The following is a 26691-nucleotide window of genomic DNA, read 5'->3' on the forward strand; positions in this document are numbered from 1 at the left end:
TGTGTGGCATCTTGTGTGATATCTGATGTGTGTGTGCTGTGTGTAATGTGGGTGTGGGTGTTTGTGTGTGGTATGTTGCATGTGTTTGGTATCTGTGATGTGTATGTGGTGTTTGTGTGTGTGTCGTATGTTGTTTGGTGTATTTGTGTGCTGTGTGTGCCATGTTGCATGTGTGTGGGATGTGTGATGTGTATGTGGTATGTGCTGTGTGTATGTGGTGTGTGTGCTGTATGTGTGTGGTATGTTGCATGTGTGGTTTGTGTTTTATGTGTGTATGGCATGTTGCATGTGTGTGGTATGTGTGATGTATATGTGATATACAGTGTGCATATGTGGTTATGTGATAGGTGTATACAGCATGTGTTTGCATGCTCTGTGTGTGGTATGTTGTGTGTCTGATGTGTTTGTGTGTGGCATGTGATGTGTGTGGTATGTGTGATGTGTATGTGGTATGTGATGTATGTATGTGGTGTGTTTGTGTGTTATACATGGGTGGGGTATGTGATGTGTGTTGTGTGTGTGATGTGTGATATATGTGGTATGTTTATGTGTTGTGTGTGTGGCATGTGATGTGTGTGGTACATGTGATGTCTATGTGGTATGTGGTGTATGTATGTGGCATGTTTATTATATGTGGGTGAGGTGTGTGATGTGTGTGGTATGTGATGTGTGTGGTATGTGTGATGTATATGTGCTCTGTGGGGTGTGTGGTATGTTTGTGTGTATCGTATGTGTGTGGTATGTGTCATGTGTATGTGGCATATGGTATGCGGTGTTTGTGTATTGTATGTGTGTGGGGTACATGATGTGTGTGTGTGATATGTGGTATGTTTGTGTGTGGCATATGTGTGTCTTCTGTGACTCCAGCTGGTGGGCAGTGGTGATGTGGGCAGGTCACGTGGCACCTGCAGGAGCCCTTTGCGTCAGGTGTGGCAGAGGCCTTTTCCCTCAGAAGGGGCTGCGTGGGCTTGAGAGGCTCTGCCCTCGGGTATTTAGAGAATGTCAGCCTCAGTGTTGGCTTCCCCAAAAGTAGTGAATCTTGCCCTCTAGGGCACACATGGGTCACCTCAGAGAGAAGCTTGTGTAGACAGCAGCCTCTGGGTCTTGCCCATGGACAGTCTGAGTGGCTCCCAGGCCAGCCCGAGACTGCATTTAACAAGAGCCAGGTGGTCCAGACGTTCCCTCTCCAAAAGCTGACCCAACTTTCCTCTTCATCTTCTCCTGGGAGGAAGTTTTAGGAGAGCCACATCATTAGCAACGAGGCCTCTGGCCAATTCAGAGCAGTGCCTGTGTGACTGAGATGCCCCATTCAGGGCTCCTGGGTGCCCTGTATGCTACTGCATCAAACCCACTCCCCAAAAGCACCCTACTACAGGGTGGGGCACCCCAGGGTCTCCAGGGGGCTTTGCTGCTCCACAAAAAGGTGCTCCTGTGGCGGCCCCTGCCTCCCTGCTGCGGCCACAACCTTGATCTGTGACCCCCCTACCTTCTCAGTGAGGACACAGCCTTGACAGGGAAACAGAACAGGCTTTACGTGTGGATGCCTCAGGTCCCCATGCTGGCCCCACCGCCTGCGGCTTTATGTCATGGACCTAAACTCTCTGTGCCACTCCTTTCCATGTGGACCTGAGGACAAATCTCTGCTTCTCTCTCTCTCTCTCTGTCTCTCTTTCTGTGAGACAGAGTCTCGCTCTGTTGCCCAGGCTGGAGTGCAGTGGTGCAATCTTGGCTCACTGCAACCTCCGCCTCTCAGGTTCAAGTGATTCTCCCACTTCAGCCTTCCAACTAGCTAGGATTACTGCCACCTCACCCAGCTAAATTTTATATTTTTAGTAGAAACAGGGTTTCGCCATGTTGGCCAGGCTGATCTTGAACTCTTGACCTCAAATGATCCACCTGCCTCAGCCTCCCAAAGTGCTGGGATTATAGGCTTGAGCCACCACGCCCCTACCTTCCTTTTTCTAAAGGATTCGTGGTGGCTGAATGGGAAGGTGAGGAGACAGCCTGAGGCACTGCGTGGGAGCTGTGATGCTGTTCCCTGGAAGAAGTTCCAATGTGGAGCTGGGCAGAACAGGCCAAAGGGAAGCTTCACCTCAGCAAGATACCACAAGCCAGCTCTGCCACCTCTGCTGAGGTCCACTCCAGCACCGGCCTTGTCAGGGTGGCGGGGGCTGCTGCTGGCCTGGGGCCACAGCCTGGGCTATACCTCCACGCTCCCGCCTTGGGGCACAGAAATTCCCGTGGCACTGACCTCCCTAGCTGTGTCCAGGTTTCTTCCTCCTGCCCCTCCCTGTGCCATCAGTTCAGCCTTCCCCAGGTTAATGCAACCTCTGAATAATTCAGCAAATCTCCCCTTGCTTAACTCAAGATCTTAGGAGGCAAAACAAAATCGATTCATACGGATGCAAGCATTTTCCTAGCAGCTGCCACCAGCTCAGGCACAGATGGCTTCTGACATCCATTTGGCTGACAGGGAGAGCCTTAGGGCCGCATTCAAAATGGCTCCAACAGGAGTTGTCAGGAGGTACAGGAAGCGAAGGGTTTCCAGGGTTAGGAGAGGGAGGCACTGATGGGCCAGGGTGAGCAGCTGCGGCCCAAGTGCCGAGTGGTCTCTGCACCTGCGACATGGGTGTGTGTGTGCTTCCTCCGCAGGGTGGAGTCCAGACTTCAAGGCTGGGCCATCTGCCCTCTCCAGGGATCAGCACAGAACAATCAGGTGTCAGGACATGGGCAGGTGGCTCTGGACCTGGGGATCGGTGGCTGAGGGCAGCCTCCAGCTGCTGCCACAGCAATCACACCAGGTGAGGGGGACCATTCGGAGGAGCCTAATCCAGAGGGGACAAGACTGGGGTCTGCAGGCCTTGCCATGACAGCCTCTCCCATGTGGTCCCAGAGAAGTGTGTGCTGAGCTGACCTTGGCAGGCCAGGACCTCTGGGGCCTGCCCACATGCCTCCCTCCCTTCCCTTCTCTCATACGGGCCATGTATCCACCAAACCCTTCCTGAACAGCGACATGGTCCAGTGCCAGGAATGAGGTAGATGTGGCCTAATGTTGCCCTAATGTTGCCCTTACAGAGGTCCCAGCTGGCAGGGGAGTCAGAAACATCAATAGAACTGTGCTGGGGTGGTGGGTGCAGTGGCTCATGCCTGTAATCCCAGCACTTTGGGAAGCCAAGGCAGGCGGATCACCTGAGGTCAGGAGTTCAAGACCAGCCTGGCCAACATGGTGAAACCCCATCTCTACTAAAAATACAAAATTAGCCAGGTGTGGTGGTGCACACCTGTAATCCCAGCTACTCAGGAGACTGAGACAGAAGAATTGCTTGAACCCTAGAGGCGGAGGTTGCAATGAGCCGAGATCATGCCACTGCACTCCAGCCTGGGCAACAGAGCAAGACTCCATCGCAAAAAAACAAAACAAAACGAAAGAAACTGTGCTGCGGGTTTGAGAATGTTGTGTGGGGCAGCGCTGCCAACCCTGACTCACCTCACAGCCACCTGAGATATCTCCAGAAGTGTCACACTGGGCCAGCTCTAATTCAGTCACTGCTTGACAACTGCACCTTGGGCAATAACCGGTGAATAGAGACTATGCTTCGCTTCCTCAGGCTCTGACTGCACCAGGCACTGTCCAAGGTGCTTTACACATATTCACTCATTTAATCTGTGAACCAACCCTAAGGGCTGGGCACTGTCATTATTCCCATTTACCTATGAAGGAAGGTGAAGCACGGAGAAGCTCAGGAACATGCCTAGAGCAGTGAGTTGCAGAGCGGGGATGTTAGCCCAGGTGGTCTGGCTCTGAGTCCAGAGGCTGCCTGGAGAGGCACCACTGATTTGCCCCCTGGCAAGGGCACCTCAATGCACTCCAGGCTTCCAGGACTCTGATTCCAGATCCTTCCTGTCTTAGCAAATCAACAAAGACATACATGCTTCAGGCCTGCAGGACTGCTCAGCTGTGGAACCAGAAGGGCCTTCCCAATCTGCTGTGCTTAACTCTGAAGTGGACCAGCTCAGGGACCTGGGAAAGTGAGGGAGTCCCTGCTGCGGGGGAAAAGGGCTAGGACCTTGGCCTTTCACATGTGGATGGAATTAGGAAAAATTCAACACTGACGTTGATTTCAGGTCTTGGAAAACTGAGCCAGTGAGCTGAAAGTGTCCACCTGATGGGGCTGGGTAAAAGCAAGCACAATTCCAGCCAGGTTGTGAGCTGTCCATGCTCAACTAGCCAGCCAGCGTCAAGGTGTTAGACTCTGGAAGGTCTCATTTGATGACGACAGTGAAGTCTATAAACATGCAGGGTCTGATGATAGCACAATGACGCTGCTGTCCGTGTGGCATGTGGACGCTGGCTCCCTCCCTCTCTCCATGTGGGCTCTGCTCTTCAGTTTGCTCCTCAGGCCCAGGCCCCAGCTTAGGCCCTGTAGCTTTTGTGATGCCTTCAGGGTTGGCATGAGCAGCCTGTCCTCACAGCCTGCTGGGGAGAGGGTAGGAGAGGTATAGGGTAGGGGTGGGTTGTATTAGTTCATTCTCACATTGCTATAAGGAACTACCTGAGACTGGGTAATTTATATAGAAAAGAGGTTTAATTGGCTAATGGTTCCACAGGCTATACAGGAAGCATGGCGGCTTCTGGGGTGGCCTCAGGAAACTTACACACATGGTGAAAGGTGAAGGGGAAGCAGACCTATATGACTAGAGCTGGAAGGAGAGAGCACAGGGGAAAGTGCCACATGCTATTAGATAACCAGATTTCATGAGAACTCCATCATAAAACAGCACCAGGGGGACGGTGCTAAACCATTAGAAATCACCCCATGATCAAATCACCTCCTAACAGGCCCCACCCCCGTTACTGGGGATTATAATTCAACGTGAGATTTCGGTGGGGACACAGATCCAAACCATGCCATGGGTAATAACGAGTCTGGGGCCATTGCTATGACTTATCCTTGACCTCTAGAGGGGAGCAAGGCCCTCTGGGGAGCAAAGGCTCCAGGGGGCTGAGACTGGAAGAAATGCAAAGCTAGGGTGGCTCTGGACTTCTTAAAAGTCAGTCCTCTTCACTCCAATCCTCTGTTGTTATAACAGTAATAATAATTCCTCATAGAATAATTCTTTACAGAAAATTCTCTCTATTCACAATACAGTGTGGTTTCAGTCTCTTGGTTGGACCCTGACTGATTAAAGCCCACATAAATTATCTCATTGCTGGCCTTGTACAGGCTGTTCTCATGGCCTGTTTCACTTGGCTAACTGAGGGTGGAGTGCTTAAGGGCACAGACATAAGAGACAGACTGCCTGGGTTTAATTCCCAAGGCCAGCACTGGCTGGTGAGAAGCCATTTGACCTCTTTATGCCTTGACTCCCCACCTATAAAATGGGGCTAATAGGATTGTTGTGGAAACTTTATGAGTTCATATATGTAAAGCATTTGGCACAAAATAAGTGTTAAATAAGTATTTGGTATTATTGTTGTTGACTTCCTTCCATTCACTCATAGGTGTTTTGGCAACCGGGTCACCTCTCCTGGGAAGTCCTCTCTGACTACCTCCCATCCCAGGCTGAGTTGGCTGCCCTCCTCCCATGCTCCTTCACACATCTCCACAGCACTGAACTCACGTGTTGTCACTGCAGGTGTATTTGTCAGACAGTCTCTTCTGCAAGACTCTGAGCTCACTGAGGGCACTCACAGCAGGTGTCCCCAGGACCTCACACTGCACCTGACTGAGTGAGGGGTACCGTATTAGTGGAGGTCCTTTGAGCACCAGATACACAGACAGGATTGCATGAGTAAGAGCCACTGGGGGAACTGCCTGTGAAGGACAAAGAAGAAGGGGATAGGAGAAGGCAGGGAGAGGCTTTGGACCACAGTACAAGTCTGATGCTCACGGAGCAGCAGGGAGGATGGGCCTCAGGCTTCAGAGCAGTTCTGCGAAAGGCTAGCCCAGGCCACTGGGGAGTTCTTGAGCCACAGTCACCCACTGGAGGAGTCCCACGATCCACCTGCAGCAGTACTGTCCCCACGCTCCGTCACTGGCAGAAAGTAGCCTGTGGAGGCACAGTCTGGGTGGACAGAGAGAAACAGCAGCTGGGGCTGTCAGTCAAGTCCGCTCTGTGGCAGGTCTGAGTGGCACATTTTCATGGCCGCCACAGTAACCGACAGACAGAAGGCTGGCCGTACCCCAAGAATGCAGGGCCAGACGCAGGGATGCCAGAATCTGTCACCTTGATGCAGGGAAAGGGTGGAGGTCCAGGGTACCTCTGAATAGGCCTTCATGCATACACACACAGTCACATGCTGCATAATGACATTCAGTTGGCGAGGAACCACGTACATGACAGTGTCCCATGAGATTAATATTACCATATTTTTACTGTACCTTTTCTATGTTTGAATACACAAATCCTTACCATTGCGTTACAAATGCCCACAGTATTCAGCACAATAACATGCCTTACAGGTTCGCAGCCCAGTAGCAGTAGGCGACACCATACAGCCTAGGTGTGCAGGAGGCTATACCATCTAGGTGTGTGTAAGTGCACTCTGATGTTCGCATAAAGATGAAATTGCCTTCCAAGGCATTTCTCAGAACATATCCCTGTTGTTCACTGATGCATGACTGTAAATATATATAGTGCTAAGTCCTTATTACTTGAATGAATATAGTCACTCAAAACTCCCCTGTAACACAACTACTTTACATTTTGTGAATTTCCTCCGTCTTAACATGTTTACATTATTGAAATCACCACGCAGATTGTACCTCATTTTTAAAAACAGATTTGATATTTATAACTAATATTTCCCCATGCTTCTACCATAGTCTTCATAATCATACTTTTTAATGGCTGAACAATGTTCAACAAGGGGATATTTCCAAAGTCAATGCCTTTAAACATTTCCATTATTGTTATTTTGTTGTATTTATAAATAATACTTTTACATACCTCTTTGGGGATGCAGTATTTGGTTTCTATTGGGTTATAGCCCTAGGATATATGTAGGTTTGAAATTACTCGGTCAAAAGATAAACTTTTATGATTTTATCAAGTTTTGCCAAACTAATTTCCAAAAATATGCCAATTAATAAAGAGTGTAAGTTATCTATTGCTGCATACCAAGTTACCACGCCAAACGGCTTACTGCAATATGCGTTTATTGTCTCGGTGTTTCTACGGGTCAGGAATCCAGGCATAGCTTAGCTGCTTCTCTGCTTTAAGGGCTCTCAAGGCTGCAATGAAGGTGCTGGCAGAGGCTGGGTGCTATGATTTGGCTTTGTGTCCCCACCCAAAACTTGAGTTGTAATCCCATAATCCCTATGTATCATGGGAAGGAGCCGGTAGGAGGTAATTGAATCATGGGGGCGGTTTCCCCATGCTGTTCTCGTGATAGTGCGTTCTCAGGAGATCCGATGATTTTATATTTCCATTTCCCCTACTCACACTCATTTTCTCTCCTGCCACCCTGTGAAAAGGTGCTTTCTGACATGATTGTAAGTTTCCTGAGGCCTCCCCATCCATGTGGAACTGTGAGTTAATTAAACCTCTTCTTTATAAATTAGTTTTGGGTATTTCTTCATAGTGGCATGAGAATGAAATAATACATGGGGTCTCATCTGAAAGCTTGAGTAGGGGAGGATTCTCCTCCAGGCTCACATGGTTCCTGGCAGGATCCAGTGCCTTGCAGCCTGAGGGCCTCAGCTGCCAGCTGGCTGTTTGGCCAGCGGTTGTCTTTAGTTCCTTGCCATGTGAGTCTCTCCAACATGGCAACTTGTTTCAAGACAAAACATGTGAATCCAAGAAGCCAAGGATCTGTTAGCAAGAGGGAAGTCACAATCTTTTGTAATCTAATCACTGAGGTGACATCCCCTCAATGTTGCTGTATTCTATTGTTTAGAACCAACAGGAGGAAGGGGAATGGATTATTAACCAGGGCCAAGAATATTAGGACCAGGGATCACTAGGTTCATCTTAGAAGCTTCCTAACACAAATGTCACCAAGGGCATATGCTTGTATCAATTTTACCACAACCTAACACTGAATGTTTTAGCATTTAAAATTACTAGTATGGGCCAGGTGAAGGGGCTCACACTTGTAATCTCAGCACTTTGGGAGACTTAGGCAGGTGGATTGCTTGAGCCCAGAAGTTCAAGACAAGCCTGGGTAACATAGCAAAACCCTATCTTACAAAATATGAAATTAGCTGGGCATGGTGGCACACACCTGTAGTACCAGTATTAGGGGGACTGAGGTGGGAGGGTTGATTGAGCTCAGGAGGCCAAGGCTGAGTGAGACTCTTCTCAAAAAAAAAACCAAAAACCAAAAACCAAAAACCAAATAACAAAAAACACACACACACAAAGAAAGAAAGAAAGAAAAAATTCTTGTATACAGGACCACCTGCCACACCAATGCCCTCCTCTCCAGCCTGGTGTTTTCCCCTAGGGCCACGTGGGTCCTCTGCTTTCAGTTGTTGCCAAATAACCTCCAAAATATGCCAACTGATAGCAACCTAAAGAATTGTCCTAACTGAACCGGGTCTTTGAAAAGCTTTAAAGTAAAGCTATATTAGGCAGCAGTGGGTTCTTTGGAAATTGCTGGTATTTGGGCAGCAAACTCCAAGATCTGAACACCTTATGCCATTTAGAAGCACTAACATTTCGAAAATCAATCTTCTTTTAAAGCTGACTATATATACCCTCACATTTTGCCAACTTTCTTTCACTTTCTTCATCAAAACCATCCTGTAAGGTACATGGAATACACCTATTTTACAGGTAGAAACTTAGGAGCAGAGATGTGACTCACTCATTCCAGAGGGCCCTGGTAAGTGGTAGGCCAGGATTTGAACCCATGGCTGGCTGCCCACTCTGCTCTCTTCCTGCCTCCTGAGGTCCCCTTTCCTCAGCTGGTGCCTCCTAGGGCTCCATGACACTCTGCCCTTCCATCTGGTTCCCACTGTGGCACCAAACATAGTAGGCTGATTGTCCCTTTCTCTTCAGTTAGTTGCAGGGGTCTCCTTGGAAGTTCTGCTCAGTGACTATTTTTTCCTAATAAAAATAGTGAGCCTGAAGAAGTTACTTCTAACCCAGCATGAGGAAAGGGCTATAAGATAATATTATAATTATATTACACAGTACAAGTTTGCACCATGAAACTTTCAGGCTAAATAGGACAGTATAAATTTAGTGTTTTGAGACTGGTATCTGGAACCAGACTGCCAGCTTCAAATCCTTGTTCTGCCACTTACAAAGTTTTATGATTTAGGGCAAATTTCTTCACCTTTCTGTGATGTTCCTTCTCCTGTAAAACTGAAATAATATTACCAGCTACATGCTCCAATTGGGAATAAATGAGAAAATCTCTCTAAGAACCTAGCACTGTGTCTGGAGGATAATAAAGGCCCCATTGTGTTACTATAGGGACATGGTGGGCAGGAGGCAGGCAGGAGGCCTTGCTGGGTGAGGACCCACGCATTGATATGGAACTCCGGCTGTGATTGACACACACATGGGGATCAGGTGTGTGTGCACCCAGCTCGAGGCAAGGCTGAGTGGAGCCCTGCATTGTGGACACTGGTGGGGTCTGAGGCAACAGGGCTAGGAGGGTCAGTGAAGGGCAGAGCCAACATCAGTGCCATGACTCTAAGACTCCCCTCCCTGTATTCTGAATCCAGATATGCACGTGTGTGTGTGTGTGTGTGTGTGTGTGTGTGTGTGTTTGCGTGCATGGAGGGTGGCGGTTGAGGGGGCACAGTCTTTGTGTGTTGATGTAGTTTTCTGCAAGTCGGCCGAGTCCTGGCTCTGTGATTGCTCTGGGATGTCAGGCATCTTTGGAAGTTCATACCCAGAGAACCATCAGCCTGGGATGGGGAGAAGTGAGGCCTAGGCCAGGAGAACAGTGTTCACGCGGGACCTAGGACAGAGTGCTAATGATTCTGGCACACAGCAGGCATGGAGAAGGGTGCAGGGTGGCAGTTACAGGGAGCTGCTTACCACCCGACTTGGCGGCAAAGCCCTAGAGCATGTTTCTTAACGTTTCTGAGATCCACCTCTGACCTGTGTGTAGGGACATAATATTATCACAAAGTCCTCCTAAAGCCTTGCAGGGTCCCTGGTGCCCTAGGTAGTAATCTGTGCCCTACAGGAAGTGACTCATGAGTGTCCTGGTTTCCCCACTGCTGTCAGCAATTGTGGATGACTAGGGCCAGGCCCTGTCCTTGGCAAGTCCCAAGGTGGGACGACAAGACAGGGTCAGATAGGATTCAGAATGGCCACGTCCAGGGAATGCAGCCAGCCTTGCTATAATTGCTCAGAGACTTCAGGAAGCTGGGGCTGTGTCTGTTATAGCTTCGAGCCCTGTTCATTTATGAAAAAATATTGTTTCTAGTCACTGAAACTGCAAATATATATATATAATAGAGAGCCTCAGTCCAGAGCTGTAAACAAGGTACACAATCCTGCCATTGCGGATTTCACATTTCAATGGAGATGCTAAACCGCTATCTCCATGATAATGTCATTAGCAGTAGGGCTAGGAAGAGGTATTGGGTGCATGACAGAGCATAAATGGGGATCTGACATGAGACAGGGAGGCTTCCCTGGGAGAAGCAACGCGTGAGTGAATAGGTGCCCCTGGGCATTCCAGCAGGAGGAACACTAAATAACTGAGCACCGGGCAGGCTGGGAGACAGCAGCTGGGATCAAGGACACAGCGAACATGAAGGCTGTATGGGGAGGAGGGAAGAGTAATTCAGGAGCCAAACTGCAGTGAGGCTAGAATCCAGAGCAAGAGGAAGTGGGGTGCGGGATGGGCAGGAGATGCAGTTTTCACCAGAAAATATGGGGATGTCTCTAAAGGGCTTTAAGCAGGAGTGTCAACTAGTTAAACCTGCACTTCTAGGAACTGGAAGAAGTGGGAAAAGAGTCAGGAGGCCCAGTGGAGATGAAGAAAAGGAGATGGAGCTGAGAGCCACAGGGAGGGAAAGCACCAAGGCTGGGTACTGGGTGAGCCATGCAGTGGGAGGGTGGGAGGGAGGATAGACATGGAGCCCAGCTAACCTGCTGTGGGGCTCTCAGTGGGAGGGCCCGAGACGGCTTGAGCCAGACTGCAGAGGAACGGTGGATGCGCAGAGTGCAGCACGGCAGAGCAATGCAAGCACACGCACACACACGCACACACACACATGCACACACGCACACGCACAAACGCACACACACGAACATGCACACACACACACACACACACACACACACGGCTGGAAGATGTATGTGCCAAGGTTGGAGGGTGGCATGTAAAGCTTGTGTGAGGACTGGGAACAGCCTGTGAGTGGCAACAAAGTCTGTGACTTGGAACAGAGGGAGCCGGGTAAGCAGCCGTTTCTCTCCACCGAAGGGCTGCCTTCACTGGCTGTTCCTGCAGTACTTAGAGCAGATGGGCTGGGGGTGGGAGTAGTGAGAAGGGGGAGCCCATCAAATCCAGGCCCCAAACCATACTTCTCAAGAATGAGGTGGCCTCACATGGCCTTGTGGCCCTTTAAGTACAACAGCAGCAGATGGATGACACCCCAAGGGGCCCTGTGAGATGGTGTGTCCCTGAGTGAAAACTGGTTCACACAGCCACTGCCTCATCCATCCACCTATGTACTCCAAGCCTGTGCCCAATGCCATCCTAGGTACCAGGGCCTGGGGAATGAGCAAGGATGTGCTGCCCTCAGGAACTCAGCCTGTCCAGGTCCAGTGTGGGATGAGCTGGCCCAGCACACGGAGCCCCAGTCCACACTGAGGGGCCCAGCAGGGAGGTGTGCCATTCCCACTGCATCTGCAGCCCCCACTGGCTCACTATCCTGTCAAAGTCCCCTGTCAGGAACTGCCACCACTGCGTTCAAAAACTGTCCCAGGGAAATCATAATGTCCAACTAAAAGATGTCATGAAGCCAAACTGGGCTGACTTCCTGATGACAACCTTCCTCACCTTGCCCTGCCGTGGTCTCCTGTCTAACTCAGGGGCCGGCTCCATCCACAACTGGAGCGCTCAAGGAAATAAGCAGGGCGGGACTGCAGTCTCCCCTGGGTCCCGAGTGGGATCAGGCCTGACCCACTGCTCACCTCCATCCCTCTGCTCTACTTGCTGGCCCTGAGAGTCAAGCTCACCCTGACCTTGCTGCCTTTCCTCTCCAAGACCTGGCCATGCTGTGCCCGGGGAGGCTGACCGCTCTGGATGGCGCCAGTGGGCTCCTTCCCTGCAGTGCCTGTTTTGCAATGGTTTGTTCCTTCCTCTACCTTTGGGTGAAGCTCCTGCCAAGTGTCCCGTGCCATAGGTATCTTGAAGTTCCAGGATACCTCCCCTCCCCTTAGGTCCAGGGGCTTTTCCGGTGCCCTCTATCCCTTGCTGGTCTCCCTTTCCCTGAGTGTGCCGTCTGCATCCACAAGACCCTGATGGATACAACACTCTCAAGGCCCTTGCCTTAAAACAGCCTCTCAGGCACACGCTAACTTTTCATCTTGGGTTCTCTAGTCTTTTAACCTCTACCACAGTGGAGGAAAATTGGGATTTGACCACCAGGTAAACTGAGGGGTAGTTCTTCGCTGTAGGAAAGGATTCACATAACCGCAAGTACCTCTGGTGGTGAGGTGTGGCCTGACTCCCACAGCCTGGTGGTGGCATTTAAGACCAAGAAGGAGGCTGGGCACGGTGGCTCATGCCTGTAAACCTAGCACTTTGAGAGCCTGAGGAGGGTAGATCATTTGAGCCCAAAAGTTTGAGGCTGCAGTGAGCTATGATCACCACTGCACTCCATCCTGGGTGACAGAGTAGGACATTCTCTCAAAACGAAGACCAAGAAGGAGGGACGTCTGTTTATTTGCGGTGTACCCTTCGCACCGGGCCCTTATGTTCATGGCCTTACCCGACTCTACAATCTTGCCAGGTAGTTTACATAATCTCCACTTTACAGTTCAAGAAACCAAGGCTCAGAGTCATGGAGAGACTTGCCCAAAGTCCCTAAGTTCATAAGTAGTGGTTATGGTAGAACCTAAGCTATTTCATTCCAAAGGCTGTGATTTTTCTAGCCTGGAGCTATAGGTGCAAAGGCTTCAGGAGGACCCCCAGACTCAGTGGCAGGGTGGTGTCTGCACACGCGGGAACTGTCCTTGTGATGAGCCCATCAGGAGCGGCCTGGGTTGAGCATCACCCTCCACATTTGCAGCAAAGAGTCCCGGCGGGTGGTGTAGGGTAAATGTTTGATGCGGAACCAGTGTCTGGGGACGATGTTCCCGCTGGGTGTATACAGCTCCTCCCCACGCTTGCCCAAGAGACTGCGCAGGGCCAGGTTGCCCGACAGAACCTTCTCATAGAACTCCACTCCACCCCGGGCATAGGCTGCAGAGAGGGAGGCTGTGCGGCGGTCCAGCCAGGCTTCCAGGGCGTGGGTGAGAGAGTCCTTGGACAAGGCATAGGCCACAAAGCCTGCCACTGCTACCAGCAAGCTGAAGGCAGCTCGTAAATTCATGGGGCTTCCATAGAGCCTCAGGGTATACTTGGCACTCACACCCAGTACGCAGGTCCCTGCCAGGTAAGCTGGCGCCAGCAGGGCCTGCAGGGCGGCGGTGCTGCTTTCCAGGTATATCACCTCTCTGGCCAAGGCGAACTTCTGGGCTTCATGGGACAAGGTCAGGGCGTCTCTCAGCCGGGCGCCTGCTGGGGTCCGCCAGTCCACACTCTGCCCATGTATGACCACAGGATGGCCATTGCTGATTACTACGTTCATCAAGAAACTGGCAGGGATGCCCACCACAGCCCCAGCAGGGAGTCTTGGGAAGCCTGCACTCACAGGCTGGAAGGTGAAGGTGGTGAAGGACTTGTAGCAATGGCTTGAAGGGATGCCCATGTCCTGTAGCACCTCTTCGAAGAGGTTCTGCAGCTGTGGAGGGAGCAGGGCTGGCTGGCCCTCAGGCCAGTACTGGTAGAGCCATTGGATGACGGGATCCGGGAAGACATGGTATGAGATTTGAACTCCAAACAGGCCTGTACAGGAACCCACCAAGAGGCCTGTCCTGTGTCTCTGCACAAATGCTGCGGCCCGCGACAGAGGACCTGCCATGAGTGTGGTCACCTCGGACAATCTGGGCCAAGAAAAAACAAGTCAGCTGGTTTCTCTGGGTCAGCGTGCAGACTGAACATCCTCCAGGGGCCACTTCACCTTTTTAAACTGAAGTAACACAGCATAGTGGTGAAGAGTGTGGGCTCTAAAGCCAGAAAGCCTGTGTTCAAACCCCAGCCCCATCTCTGCACATCATTTCCCTGTCTGCCAAACAGGTGTGTCACAATGGCCCACTTCTAGGGTGGCTGTGACAAGCACATGAATGAACATATATAAAACATTTAGTGCCTGGCACAGAAGCAGATACCTTATGATACTGGCTGTAATGACTTATTCCCATTGCTGGGCACAGCACTCCAACTGCCACATTGCATTCATCACATGGTAAAGCCCTATGATTACTAATTTATAAGAAAAACGTGTTCAATTTATTGAGTGCTTACTATATGCTAGACTCAGTTCTGAGCGCTCTAACAATTGAACCCTCACAACCCCACGACCTACCCCTATTTCAAGGCTGTGAAAACTTAACTGGCCAAAATCCTGAGCTAGTAAAGTGACAACATTATGGGCAGAACCCTGCACCCCTCCTCCTCCCCTCTTCCCCAATTCATATATTCAAGTCCTAACCCCTAGTACCTCAGGCTGTGGCTGTAGTTGGAGACAGGGTCTTTAAGGAGGTAATTAAGATAAAATGACGTCGTCAGTATGGATCCTAATCCATTTTGACTGGTGTACTTATAAGAAGAGATTAAGATGCAAACAGGCACAGTGGGAAGATCACATGAGGATCCAGGGAGAAGGCTACCACCTACAAGCCAAGAAGGGAGGCCTCAGAAGACACCGACCCTGTCAACACCTTGGTCTTGAACTTCCAGCCTCCACAACTCCCAGAGGATAAATTTCTACTGGTTGGGCTACCCAGTGGTATGGCAGCTCCAGCAGACTAACACAGGCATAGTATTTGAACACAGGCTGTCAGGTGTCCACAGCAAACTTTTTGTTTTAGAAAACTGGTTATGCTAAATTACAAACATATACCAAAGTAGACAAAATAGTACATCAATCAACTTCAATCCTATCAACTCATGGCCAATCTTGTTTCATTTCTCTTCCGACTCACACCTCCATCCAACTGGTTTATTTAGAAACATCCCAGGCATTCTATCACTTCATCCGTGACCATGTCAGTAAAAATTCACAATTATTGAACTTTGATTGAAACTTACTGTATTCCTGTCCGTGAAAAGTGCTTAATTAGCAATGAGTTGCCGCAAACAAAAATGCAGGGTACCCCCTGGCCTATTTTAATCAAGAACTCCTGTAAGAATCATTGTCATTCGGGCTTTTTATCCCAATGCGGAAAGTGAGGCTAAGAAAGGAAGGGTCCTGGCCAAAGTCCAACATCCCTAGGGCCATCGCGCTGCGGGGTCGGCTAGGAGGCCGTGCCAAGCAGCCCGCCAGTGGCTGAGCGAGGAGGGGCTGCAGGAGCTCCGCACACGGAACCTCGCTATGCTTTCCTGGGCCCCACAGGATACTCCGCAGTCTGAACCCTCTACCGGGTCGCAGGAGGCCGGAAAAGGGTCCCGCCCCGCGGGTCTGCGAGCTCACCTGCTGTGCCGCCGCCCGGGACGCCTACTTGCGCGCTGGGGAGCGAGGCCGCAAAGCATGCCGGCCCTGGATCTGGGGGCGGGGACTTCAGGGGGCGGGGACTTTAGGGGGCGGAGCTCGCTCAACGGGTCTCGGGGCGGGAACCAGGAGCGGGCTGGGGGCGGGACTCTTGGGGGCGGAGCTGGGGAGCTCCAGGGACTGCCCGCGGGCTGCTCCAGGCGCCGCAGAAGCTCCTCCCCTAGCTGTGCACCTTGGGGTGGGTCCGCTAGCACTGCCTCCTCTGCGTTGAAAGACGTCGTTAAAAATGAGCGGGGCGTGGTGGGCGCCTGTAGTCCCAGCTGCTGGAGCGGCTAAAGCAGGAGAATCGCTTGAACCTGGGAGGTGGAGGTTGCAGTGAGCCAAGAATACGCCACTGCACTCCAGCCTGGGCGACAGAGCAAGACTCTGTCCCCAGGAAAAAAAAAAAAAGGAGTCTTTGATAATGCCGTTGAACCCCCAAAGGAACGGCAGCCCCGCGTGGGTCACGAGGCGGCCTATGGTAGAGCCGCCATCAGAGCCCATGCCCATCTGACTGGCCGGCCCGTGTACTTTCCCGTCTGGAAGGGCTCACCCTCTGCGGGGAGCTCTGAGCTTTATGTTTTTATTACCAAGTCCGCTGCCCCCCAGGCTCCTCCCAGGTGCTTTACACTGTACAGTCCACAGAGCAGCGTTGCATCTGTCACTTCTTTACAGCCGCTCTGTGAGGTAGATAGATGAGGGATCAGCCGGTCCGTGCACCAAATCCAACGCATCACCTACTTTTGTAAATAAAGTTTTATTGGAACACAGCCGTGCCCAATCCTTGACAGAAGGTGAAACCAGACTGCCCAGGGTTAAAGCCTGGCTCCACCCCTTACTAACTTTGTGATAAAATGGGTTCGTGTACTTGCATCCCGTGCCTCACGGTTTGTGCCGCCTAGCCATTAGCTATTATTATTAAAGTCTGTTTTGTTTCTGAGACCCCAACTTTAGTTGCTCAGTTGTTTGTATGTAAACAGTGCAATGTGACCTCAGCCAAAGACAGAATGTGGGACAGCCTATAGGGCAAATGATGTGGTTTATCCAACAAATCAATGGCATAAAAAACAGGGAAGGAGGGGGACTCAAAAGAAAAGAGACCTGAGAGAGATACCACAGTTAAATATAATATGTGACTTTTATTGGGATCCTGAACCAAATAAACTAACTAAAAAGACACCTTGGACCGGGCGCAGTGGCTCACGCCTGTAATCCTAGCACTTTGGGAAGCCAAGGCAGGCGGATCACGTGACGTCAGGAGTTCAAGACCAGCCTGACGATGGTGAAACCTCGTCACTATTAAAATACAAAAATTAGCCAGGCATGATGGTGGGTGCTTTTCATTCCAGCGACTCAGGAGGCTGAGACGGGAGAGTCGCTTGAATCTGAGACGGTGGTTGCAGTGAGCTAAGATCGCACCACTGCACTCTAGCCTGGGTGGCTGAGGGAGACTTTGTCACACACACACACACACACACACACACACACACGACACGGAGAAATTTGATTATTTGAATATTAGAGGATATGAATGAATTATTGCTTATTTTGTCAGATGGGATGACAACATGGAGTTTATATAAACCAAAAAATTCCTACTAGAGATGCATGCTTACGTATTTACAGATGAAACAACACAATGTCTACTATTTGGTTCAAAAGATTCCAACCAAACCAAATCAAAACAAAAAAACAGGGGCACAGAAGAAACATTGACAAAGTATTAGTTACTGAAGCTGCATGACAGATTCAGGGATCTTTATTATACCATGCTCTACTTTTGTGTATGTTTGGAAATTTCCATAATAAAAAGTATAAAAACTTTTTTTAAAAGTAGGCTGGCCAGCTGGACTCCATCAAAATGAAAAACTTTTGTGCAAACTATCAAGAAAAGTGGAAAGAAAATCCACAAATAGGAGAAAATATTTACAAATCATAGATCTGATAAAGGTATAGATCCAGAATATATAAAGAATTCTTAGCAACTTAACAACAACAAGCCAATTAATAAACAGGCAAATAACTTGAGTAGATATTTCTCAAAAAAAAAAACAAAAAAAAAACAAAACAAAAAACCAAACAGCATACACAAATGTGCTCAATAGTATCAGTCACTAGGGAAATGCAAATCAAAACCACAATGAGATACTATTTCACAACCACTAGATTTCTATAACAACAACAACAACAACAACAAAAACCTAGAAAATAATAAATGTTGGAGAAGATGTGGAGAAACTGAAACCCTCATACATTGCTGGTGGGAATGTAAAATGCTGCAGCCACTGTAGAAAACAGTTTAGAGGTTCCTCAAAAAGTTAAACTTAAGCTAGGCTCAGTGGCCTGTGCCTGCAGTTTCAACTACTTAGAAGGCTGAGGTGGATTGCTTGAGGCCAGGAGTCCGAGGCCAGCCTGGGCAACATAGTGAGACACTGTTCTCTAAAAAATAATGGTAATAATTTTTCAAAAAAGTTAAACTTAGAATTACCATGTGAATCAGCTATCCATTCCTAGGAATATACCCAAAATAATTGAAAACAGCTACTCAAACAAATACTTGGACCTAAATGTTCATAGCAACACTATTCACAATAGTGAAAAGGTAGAAACCAAAATGTTCATCAACTGATAAATGGATAAACAAATTATGACATAGTTCATGCAATGGAGTATTATTTTATTTAGTCATGAAAAAGAATAAATACTGAGCCATATTACAACATGGATGACCTGACAAGCATGCTAAGTGAAAGACGCCAGACACAAAAAGACAAAGACTGTATCACTCCATTTATATAAAATGTCCAGAACAGGCAAATCCACTGGGTCAGAGAGCAGGTTAGCGGTTGCTAAGGGATGGGGTAGGGATAATGGGGAGTGACTGCTAACAGGTATGGGCCTTCTTTTCACAGTGATGACATGTTTGGGTATTAGATAGTAGTGATGGTTGCACAACTTTGTGAATATACTAAAACCTGTGAATTTTTACCCTTTAAAATAGCTAAAATGGTAAATTTTATGTAATGTGAATTTTATCTCAATTTTAAAAATGCATATATATGTAGGTTGGCCAATCCTACTGCAGAGCTGATAGAACATTTATCAATCGTTCAACTGAAGTGCCTGGAAGAGTTATTTCTCAGGAGTCAGGAGTGAGGACCTGTGGGTAGGCAGACGTTCTGCCTGAGGCTGAGCTTCCCAATCAGAGTGTGTGGTCATCTGCATCCAGTGCTTGGGTACAACCAGCTCCAACAACTCCCTCATCACTTTCTGGATATCTGAAACGCTCCCTCTTACGTGTTCTTTTACTTATTCATTTAGCTCCTACCCAGTGCCAAGTCATGGGGCAAAAATACGGATAAGAAAAAGCCACAGCCCTCAGGAGCTCCCCTCTAATCCTAGCTACTTGGGAGGCTGAAGTGGGAGAATCGCTTGAAACTGGCATGTGGAAACTTCAGTGAGCTGAAATCGAAATCGTACCACTGCACTCCAGCCTGCGTAACAGAGTGAGACCCTGTCTCAAAAAAAAAAAAAAAAGCCGTGCGTGGTGGCTCACGCCTGTAATCCCAGCACTTTGGGAGGCCGAGGTGGGTGGATCACGAGGTCATGAGATCGAGACCATCCTGGTCAACATGGTGAAACCCCGTCTCTACTAAAAATACAAAAAATTAACTGGGCATGGTGGAGCGTGCCGTTATCCCAGCTACTCAGGAGGCTGAGGCAGGAGAATTGCCTGAACCCAGGAGGCGGAGGTTGCGGTGAGCCGAGATCGTGCCATTGCACTCCAGCCTGGGTAACAAAAGCGAAACTCCATCTCAAAAGAAAAAAAAAAAAAAAAAAAAAAAAGATAAGACTTTATCCTTACTGGAAAATATCTTATTTTCTTACATTTGCAAGTGCTGAATAAATTCAAAATATAAAATAAATGAATAAGCAAACCCTTACTGAAAGTTTGGTCAAATCTGCAAATAGCAGAGAGGAGGGGATGAGAAGTTGAGTGCCCATTTGGGATCTGGGACAAAACCACAACGTGAGACAAGTTAGTACGGTTGTGTGATTCTTTCCAACAATGCTGGGGTGCTCAGCTACAGGAATGAGTAGATGGGATAGTTGGGTTTACTTAGAGCTGGATTTGCCAGTCAGGTACAAAGTGGAGAGTAAGGGACAAGGTTGGTGAGGGTGTTTGCAAAGAGGTGATTATGTAATGATGGACATGAACTCTCAGCTGGAGAGGAGGACAGTGAGGGCCTGTGGGGTGACTATTTTACTTGACACCTAAATGTTACACACCATGTGTGCTGCACTGCTCTAAGCACTTTGTTCCTAGACACTTTGCAGCAGGAAGAGATGGTGAGATCATTGGCCTGGTGGAGCATAAGGAATGTTCTAATGGGGTCACCGTGGTAAGCCAAGTAGAAGTATAAGGAGGTGAGTACGGGGTGGGTGGGAGTCTTGAAATGGACCTTTCAGAGGTGGTATCAATGTTGGTGATGACAAGGTCAAGGGCATGCATGTCTGTGGGAGCTGAGGTGGGGTGGAAGAGAAGAAGATGAAGAGTTGAGGGGTGTATTAATCATGTTTTTAATTTTCTATATTTTATGAAGCTTTAGCATCTGGAAGGCCTTGCTAATCCTGGAAAGACTCCCACTCCTAGGGCTAGCTAGGCCCTAGTGATGGCAAATGACTCTCCCAGGAGCATGCCTTTCATACGCAAACCAACCAATCCACAGCCCATACACTAACCACCTCTTTTATTTAGTTTTCACACTCTAAGTCAGGTGTCCCCAAACTTTTTACACAGGGGGCCAGTTCACTGTCCCTCAGACCATTGGAGGGCTGCCACATACTGTGCTCCTCTCACTGACCACCAATGAAAGAGATGCCCCTTCCTGAAGTGCTGCGGGGGGGTGGGGGGCGGATAAATGGCCTCAGGGGGCCGCATGCGGCCCGAGGGCGGTAGTTTGGGGACACCTGCTCTAAGTCAATATTTTCCCTGCTCTAAATATCCTCAGGATTAGATGCTGGACAACTGGAGAATACCCCTATATCCCAGAGCCCACTGAAATTATCTTAACTATCCAATCCTACACTTGCTTCAGTGTGACCACCCTGCCTTGCCTGTTCCTTCCAGAAACGACAATGAAGCCTCTGGGCCATGCCTTTCCCTAGCTCCTTCTGTCTTGTGTTAATAGTGAATCCCAAGTTTCTCTTCAAAGAATCAGTATGTCAATATGTTCAGCTCTCTTATTCTTTAATTCTCTATTTTAAAGTTTAACTTCCTTGTAATTCCAGTAAACGGCCTTCTCCACTGGTTCTAATCAGTAGTTCACATCTGTTTCCCCTCCCCGCCAGCTCCAACCCGACTCATTCAGGTCAGCTAGGTCTCCCCCAGCTACCTGCTCTGATGTGCCGCTAACCATCCTTCCTGCCAAAATGCCCACCCTGCCACTCCAGCTTGGACCCCTGCTCTTTTTAAAATAGCTAATCAGGATTAGTCTAGCTTGTGTGGTCTAACCCTAGCCAATAGGGGGCAACACAGCAGTAGGGACTACCCCCGTCAGGCATAAGTACCCCGTGTCCTCGCGTCCAAGCTGGAGCAGCCATCACTGCTCCATCTGTGCCCTGCACCCTTCTATAGAAGTAAACTGCCTTGCTGAGAGGATTTATCTTCAAGTGCTATTTTTTTTTGTGGCATCCTATTAACCCATTCTCTAGGTTCTCTCCCCTTGCCCCCCACCTGCCAACAGGCCTTGGTATGTGTTGTTCCCCTCTCTGTGTCCATGTTTTCATTGTTCAACTCCCACTTATGAGTGAGAACATGTGGTTAGTTTGCTGTTCCTGTGTTAGTTTGCTGAGGATGATGGCTTCTAGCTTCATCCATGTCCCTGCAAAGGACGTGATCTAATTCCTTTTTACGGCTGCATATTACTCCATGGTGTATAGTACCACATTTTCTTTATTCATTTTACCACTGATGGGCATTTGGGTTGGTTCCATGTCTTTGTTATTGTAAATAGTGCTGCAATAAACATACATGTGCACATGTTTTTATAGTACAATAATTTTTATTCCTTTGGGTATATACCCAGTAAAGGGACTGTGGGGTCAAATGGTATTTCTGGTTCTAGAGCCTTGAGGAATTGCCATACTGTCTTCCACAGTGGTTGAACTAATTTACATTCCCATCAACAGTGTAAAAGCATTCCTATTTCTCCAAAGCCTCACCAGCATCAATTATTTCCTGACTTTTTAATAATTGCCATTCTGATTGGTGTGAGATGGCATCTCATTGTGGTTTTAATTTGCATTACTCTGATTATCAGGGATATTGAACTTTTTTTGATATGTTTGTTGGATGCATAAATGTCTTCTTTTGAAAAGTGTCTGTTCCTATCCTTTGCCCACTTTTGAATGAGGTCATTTTTTTTTTATCTTGTAAATTTAAGTTCCTTGTAAATTCTGGATATTAGTCCTTTGTCAGATGAGTAATTGTAAATACTGTCTCCCATTCTGCAGGTTTTTTTACTCTGATGATAGTTTCTTTTGCTGTGTAGAAGCTCTTTAGTATAATTAGATCCCATCTGTCAATTTTGGCTTTTATTGCAATTGCTTTTGGCATTTTTGTCATGAAGTCTTTGCCCATGCCTATGTCCTTAATGGTATTGCCTAGATTTTCTTCTAGGGTTTTTGGGTTTTACATTTTTTAATCCATCTTGAGTTAATTTTTGTAAAAGGTGTAAGGAAGGGGTTCAGTTTCAGTCTTCTGCATATGGCTAGCCAGTTTTCCCAGCATGATTTACTGAATAGGCAATCCTTTCCCCACTGGTTGTTTTTGTCAGGTTTGTCAAAGATCAGATGGTTGTAGATGTGTGGTGTTATGTCTGTTTTGGTACCAGTACCATGCTGTTTTGGTTACTGTAGCCTTGTAGTATAGTTTGAAGTCAGGCAGCATGATGCCTCCAGCTTTGTTTTTTTTGCTTAGGATTGCCTTGGCTATACAGAGTCTTCTTTGATTCTATATGAAATTTAAAATAGTTTTTTTTTCTAATTCTGTGAAGTATGTCAATGGTAGTTTGATGGGAATAGTATTGAATCTATAAATTACTTTGGGCAGTATGGTCATTTTCACAATATTGATTCTTCCTGTCCAGGAGGATGGAATATTTTTCCATTTGTTTGCATCCTCTCTTATTTCCTTGAGCAGTGGTTTATCGTTCTCCTTGAAGAAGTCCTCATATCCCATGTTAGCTGTATTCCTTTGTAGCAACTATGAATGGGAGTTCATTCATGATTTGGCTCTCTGATTGTCTATTGTTGGTGTAAAGGAATGCTTGTGATTTTTACACAATGATTTTGTTTCCTGAGACTTTGCTGAAGTTGCTTATCAGTTTAAGGCATTTGGGGGCTGAGATGATGGGATTTTTCTAAATATAACATCATGTCGTCTGCAAACAGAGATAATTTGACTTCCTCTCTTCCTATTTCCTTTATTTCTTTCTCTTGCCTGATTGCCCTGGCCAGAACTTCCAATACTATGTTGAATGGGAGTGGTGAGAGAGGGCATCCTTGCCTTGTGCCGGTTTTCTTTCTTTCTTTCTTCTTTTTTTTTTGATATGGAGTTTTGGTCTTGTTTCCCAAGGGTCTGCATTGTGCCAAACATCTTGCTACGTGCTGGGGATACAGAAATGAGTAAGACATGGCTGCTGATGGGTGGGGCAAACTTATCAACTGATGTCTTTCTTTCTTTCTTTTTTTTTTTTGAGATGGAATTTCGCTCATTACCCAGGTTGGAGTGCAATGGCATAATCTCGACTCGCTGCAACCTCCACCTCCCAGGTTTAAGCCAATCTCCTGCTTCAGGCTGTTGAGTAGCTGGGATCACAGGCATGTGCCCACGCCTGGCTAATTTTTGTATTTTTAGTAGAGATGGGGTTTCACCATGTTGGTCAGGTTGGTCTCAAACTTCTGACTTCAGCCACCTTGGCTTCTGAAAGTGCTGGGTTTACAGGCATGAGCCACTGCACCCACCCTACCAGCTGATTTCTTTTTTTTTTTTTATGGTGCCAATTTTAAATAGTTTTATTTAAGACATTGCATTTTCCACTTACAATACAGTGTTTATAAAGTGCAATGTTATTTCCTTCCCCTGTGCATATGTTCCATATTCAAGTATTGAGAATGCCCAGTATCTTACTATAGCAGCTGAACTTTTAAAAACTGCCACAGAATTTGCTACAAATTTAGGTCCTTCAGTGTTTTATGTGTGTGGAACAATGCTAAATCTATACTTGGGTTGGCTTAATCAACCTCTCCAATCAACCTCTTCAATGGTGGGCCCTGAGGAAGCACCACCAGAGGGAGGAGCTCCACCACCAGGGAATCCCCCAGGCATTCCTCCCGGCATGCCTCCTGCGCTCTGGTACAGCTTGGTGATGATGGGGTTGCAGACTTTATCCAGCTCTTTTTGTTGATGTTCAAATTCTTCCTTCTTGGCAGTCTGATTCTTATCAAGCCAGTTGATAATTTCATTACACTTGTCCAGAATCTTCTGTTTGTCCTCATCATTAATCTTGCCTTGAAGTTTCTTATCTTTGACAGTTGCTTTCATGTTGAATGCGTAGGATTCAAGTGAATTCTTAGATGACACTTTGTCCCTCTGCTTCTCATCTTCAGCTTTGTACTTCTCAGCTTCCTGGACCATATGTTCAATGTCTTCCTTGCTCAAACGGCCCTTGTCATTAGTGATAGTAATCTTGTTCTCTTTTCCTTTACTCTTGTCCACGGCAGACACACTGAGGATGCCATTGACATCAATGTCAAAAGTGACTTCAATCTGAGTAACACCGCGGGGCGCAGGAGGTATGCCTGTGAGTTCAAACTTGCCAAGCAGGTTGTTATCCTTGGTCATGGCATGCTCACCTTCATAAACCTGAATAAGCACACCAGGCTGGTTGTCGGAATAGGTAGTGAAGGTCTGTGTCTGCTTGGTAGGAATAGTAGTATTACGCTTGATGAGGACGGTCATGACTTCAGCAGCAGTTTCAATACCAAGGGAATGAGGAGTGACATCCAAGAGCAGCAAATCTTGAACATTTTCAGACTTGTCTCCAGAGAGGATGGCAGCCTGGACAGTTGCACCATAAGCAACAGCTTCATCATCAGGGTTGATGCTCTTATTCAGTTCTTTTCCACTGAAAAAGTCTTGGAGAAGCTTCTGAATCTTGGGGATTCGAGTAGAACCACCAACCAGGACAATACCACGAATCTGTGACTTGTCTAGTTTGGCACCTCGAAGGGCCTTCTCTGTGGGGTCCAGGGTTCCACGGAACAGATCAGCATTCAATTCTTCAAATTGGGCATGGGTAATGGAGGTATAGAAATCGATTCCTTCATAGAGAGAATCTATCTCAATACTGGCCTGGGTGCTGGAAGAGAGAGTACGCTTGGCTCGCTCACAGGCAGTATGGAGGCGTCTTACAGCTCTCTTGTTCTCACTTATGTCCTTCTTATGCTTGCGCTTGAACTCAGCAATGAAATGGTTGACCATTCGGTTATCAAAATCTTCTCCACCCAAATGGTGTCTCCGGCTGTAGACTTGACCTCAAAGATTCCATCCTCAATAGTGAGGATCGACACATCAAAAGTGCCACCTCCCAGGTCAAAGATTAGCACGTTTCTTTCAGCTCCAACCTTTTCGTCTAAGCCATAAGCAATAGCAGCAGCAGTTGGCTCATTAATAATTCTAAGTACATTGAGATCAGCAATAGTTCCGGCATCTTTGATAGCCTGACGCTGAGAGTCATTAAAGTAAGCGGGCACTGTGACCACAGCATTGGTAACAGTCTTCCCAAGGTAGGCTTCTGCAATTTCCTTTCCTTTGTCAGAACATAGAAGATACCTCCTCTGGATAGAAGCTTTTTGTCTCTCCCTTGTCTTCTACTGGGACCTTGGGCCTGCCAGCATCATTCACCACCATAAAGGGCCAATGCTTCACATCAGACTGGACAACAGCATCATCAAATCTGCATCCAATCAGACGTTTGACATCAAAAACTGTGTTGGTGGGGTTCATTGCAACTTGATTCTTTGCGGCATCACCGATCAATCGTTCAGTGTCCGTGAAGGCAACATAGCTTGGAGTGGTTTGGTTTCCTTGATCATTGGCAATGATTTCTACTTTTCCATGCTGGAAAACATCCACACAAGAGTAGGTGGTGCCAAGATCAATACCAACGGCAGGTCCTTTCGACATGGTTGCTGGTGTGTAGGCCTGGCCCTGACAACGAAGAAAACTACAGTAACCCCGAGAGCTGCAGAAGAGTTCAATGAGCAGCTGATTTCTTTAGAACAAAGCACATTTGCTAATTTGTTTTGTTTCCCATTATTATTTACTTAACTATTTAAAGAATAGTTAAGTAAAATACAAATATCATCACATAATATCTTTACTCTTAGAGACCCCCAAAGCTGAAAGTTTAAAAAGTTAAAACATCTAAATCTGTAATATTTGATTACCATGCAGTAGAAGAGTGGACTGGGTACCAGGATCATAGCTCACTGCAGCCTTGACTACCTGGGCTCAGGTAAGCCTCCCAACCCTGCCCCCCAGGTAGCTGGGACTACAGGTGCATACCACCATGCCCGGCTAGACAACCAAACCTTTGCAGGAAACCAAGGTCCTGCCCAAACCTAGCTCTTCTGCTAATTGGATAAGTCCATGAAGCTTTCGGGACCTGAGTTTCTGCATAAAGTCACACTAATAATACGTACTCTATGTCTCAAAATGTTTTGAGGATCATTGAGAAAATACTTCACAAACTGGAAGTTCTAGAAAGGAAAGCGACGATAAGCACTTCTAAAATGAAGGGACTTGGCCAGGCATGTTTGCTCATGCCTGTATCCCAGCACTTTGGGAAGC

The 26691-nt window shown here is 47.6% G+C and overlaps 2 protein-coding genes across 4 annotated transcripts; both read right to left on the reverse strand.

The window, feature by feature from the left end:
* Positions 1–6352: 6352 nt before the first annotated feature.
* TMEM177 (transmembrane protein 177) lies at positions 6353–15790 on the reverse strand. Of its 3 annotated transcripts, XM_074399854.1 has the most exons (3): positions 15717–15744; positions 14745–14916; positions 6353–14127 (listed from the first exon to the last, which is right to left on the reverse strand). In XM_074399854.1, exon 3 carries the CDS (start codon positions 14103–14105, stop codon positions 13170–13172), a length of 936 nt encoding a protein of 311 aa, XP_074255955.1. In that variant the 5' UTR covers positions 14106–14127; positions 14745–14916; positions 15717–15744; the 3' UTR covers positions 6353–13169. The 3 variants fall into 3 exon arrangements, with proteins under 3 accessions (XP_074255955.1, XP_003931607.2, XP_010340467.1); XM_003931558.3 differs by lacking the exon at positions 14745–14916 and having other exon boundaries at positions 15717–15790; XM_010342165.3 differs by lacking the exon at positions 14745–14916 and having other exon boundaries at positions 15335–15744.
* Positions 15791–23813: 8023 nt separating this feature from the next.
* On the reverse strand, positions 23814–26106 carry LOC101049172 (heat shock cognate 71 kDa protein-like). The gene is given in 3 exon segments (XM_039479873.2): positions 23814–25352; positions 25355–25656; positions 25658–26106. Coding segments are annotated over 3 exon segments (1947 nt in total). The 5' UTR covers positions 26026–26106; the 3' UTR covers positions 23814–24075.
* Between the last annotated feature and the right edge of the window lie 585 nt (positions 26107–26691).

The sequence above is a fragment of the Saimiri boliviensis genome, chromosome 5 (genome assembly GCF_048565385.1).
Source record: "Saimiri boliviensis isolate mSaiBol1 chromosome 5, mSaiBol1.pri, whole genome shotgun sequence".
NCBI lineage: Eukaryota > Metazoa > Chordata > Mammalia > Primates > Cebidae > Saimiri > Saimiri boliviensis.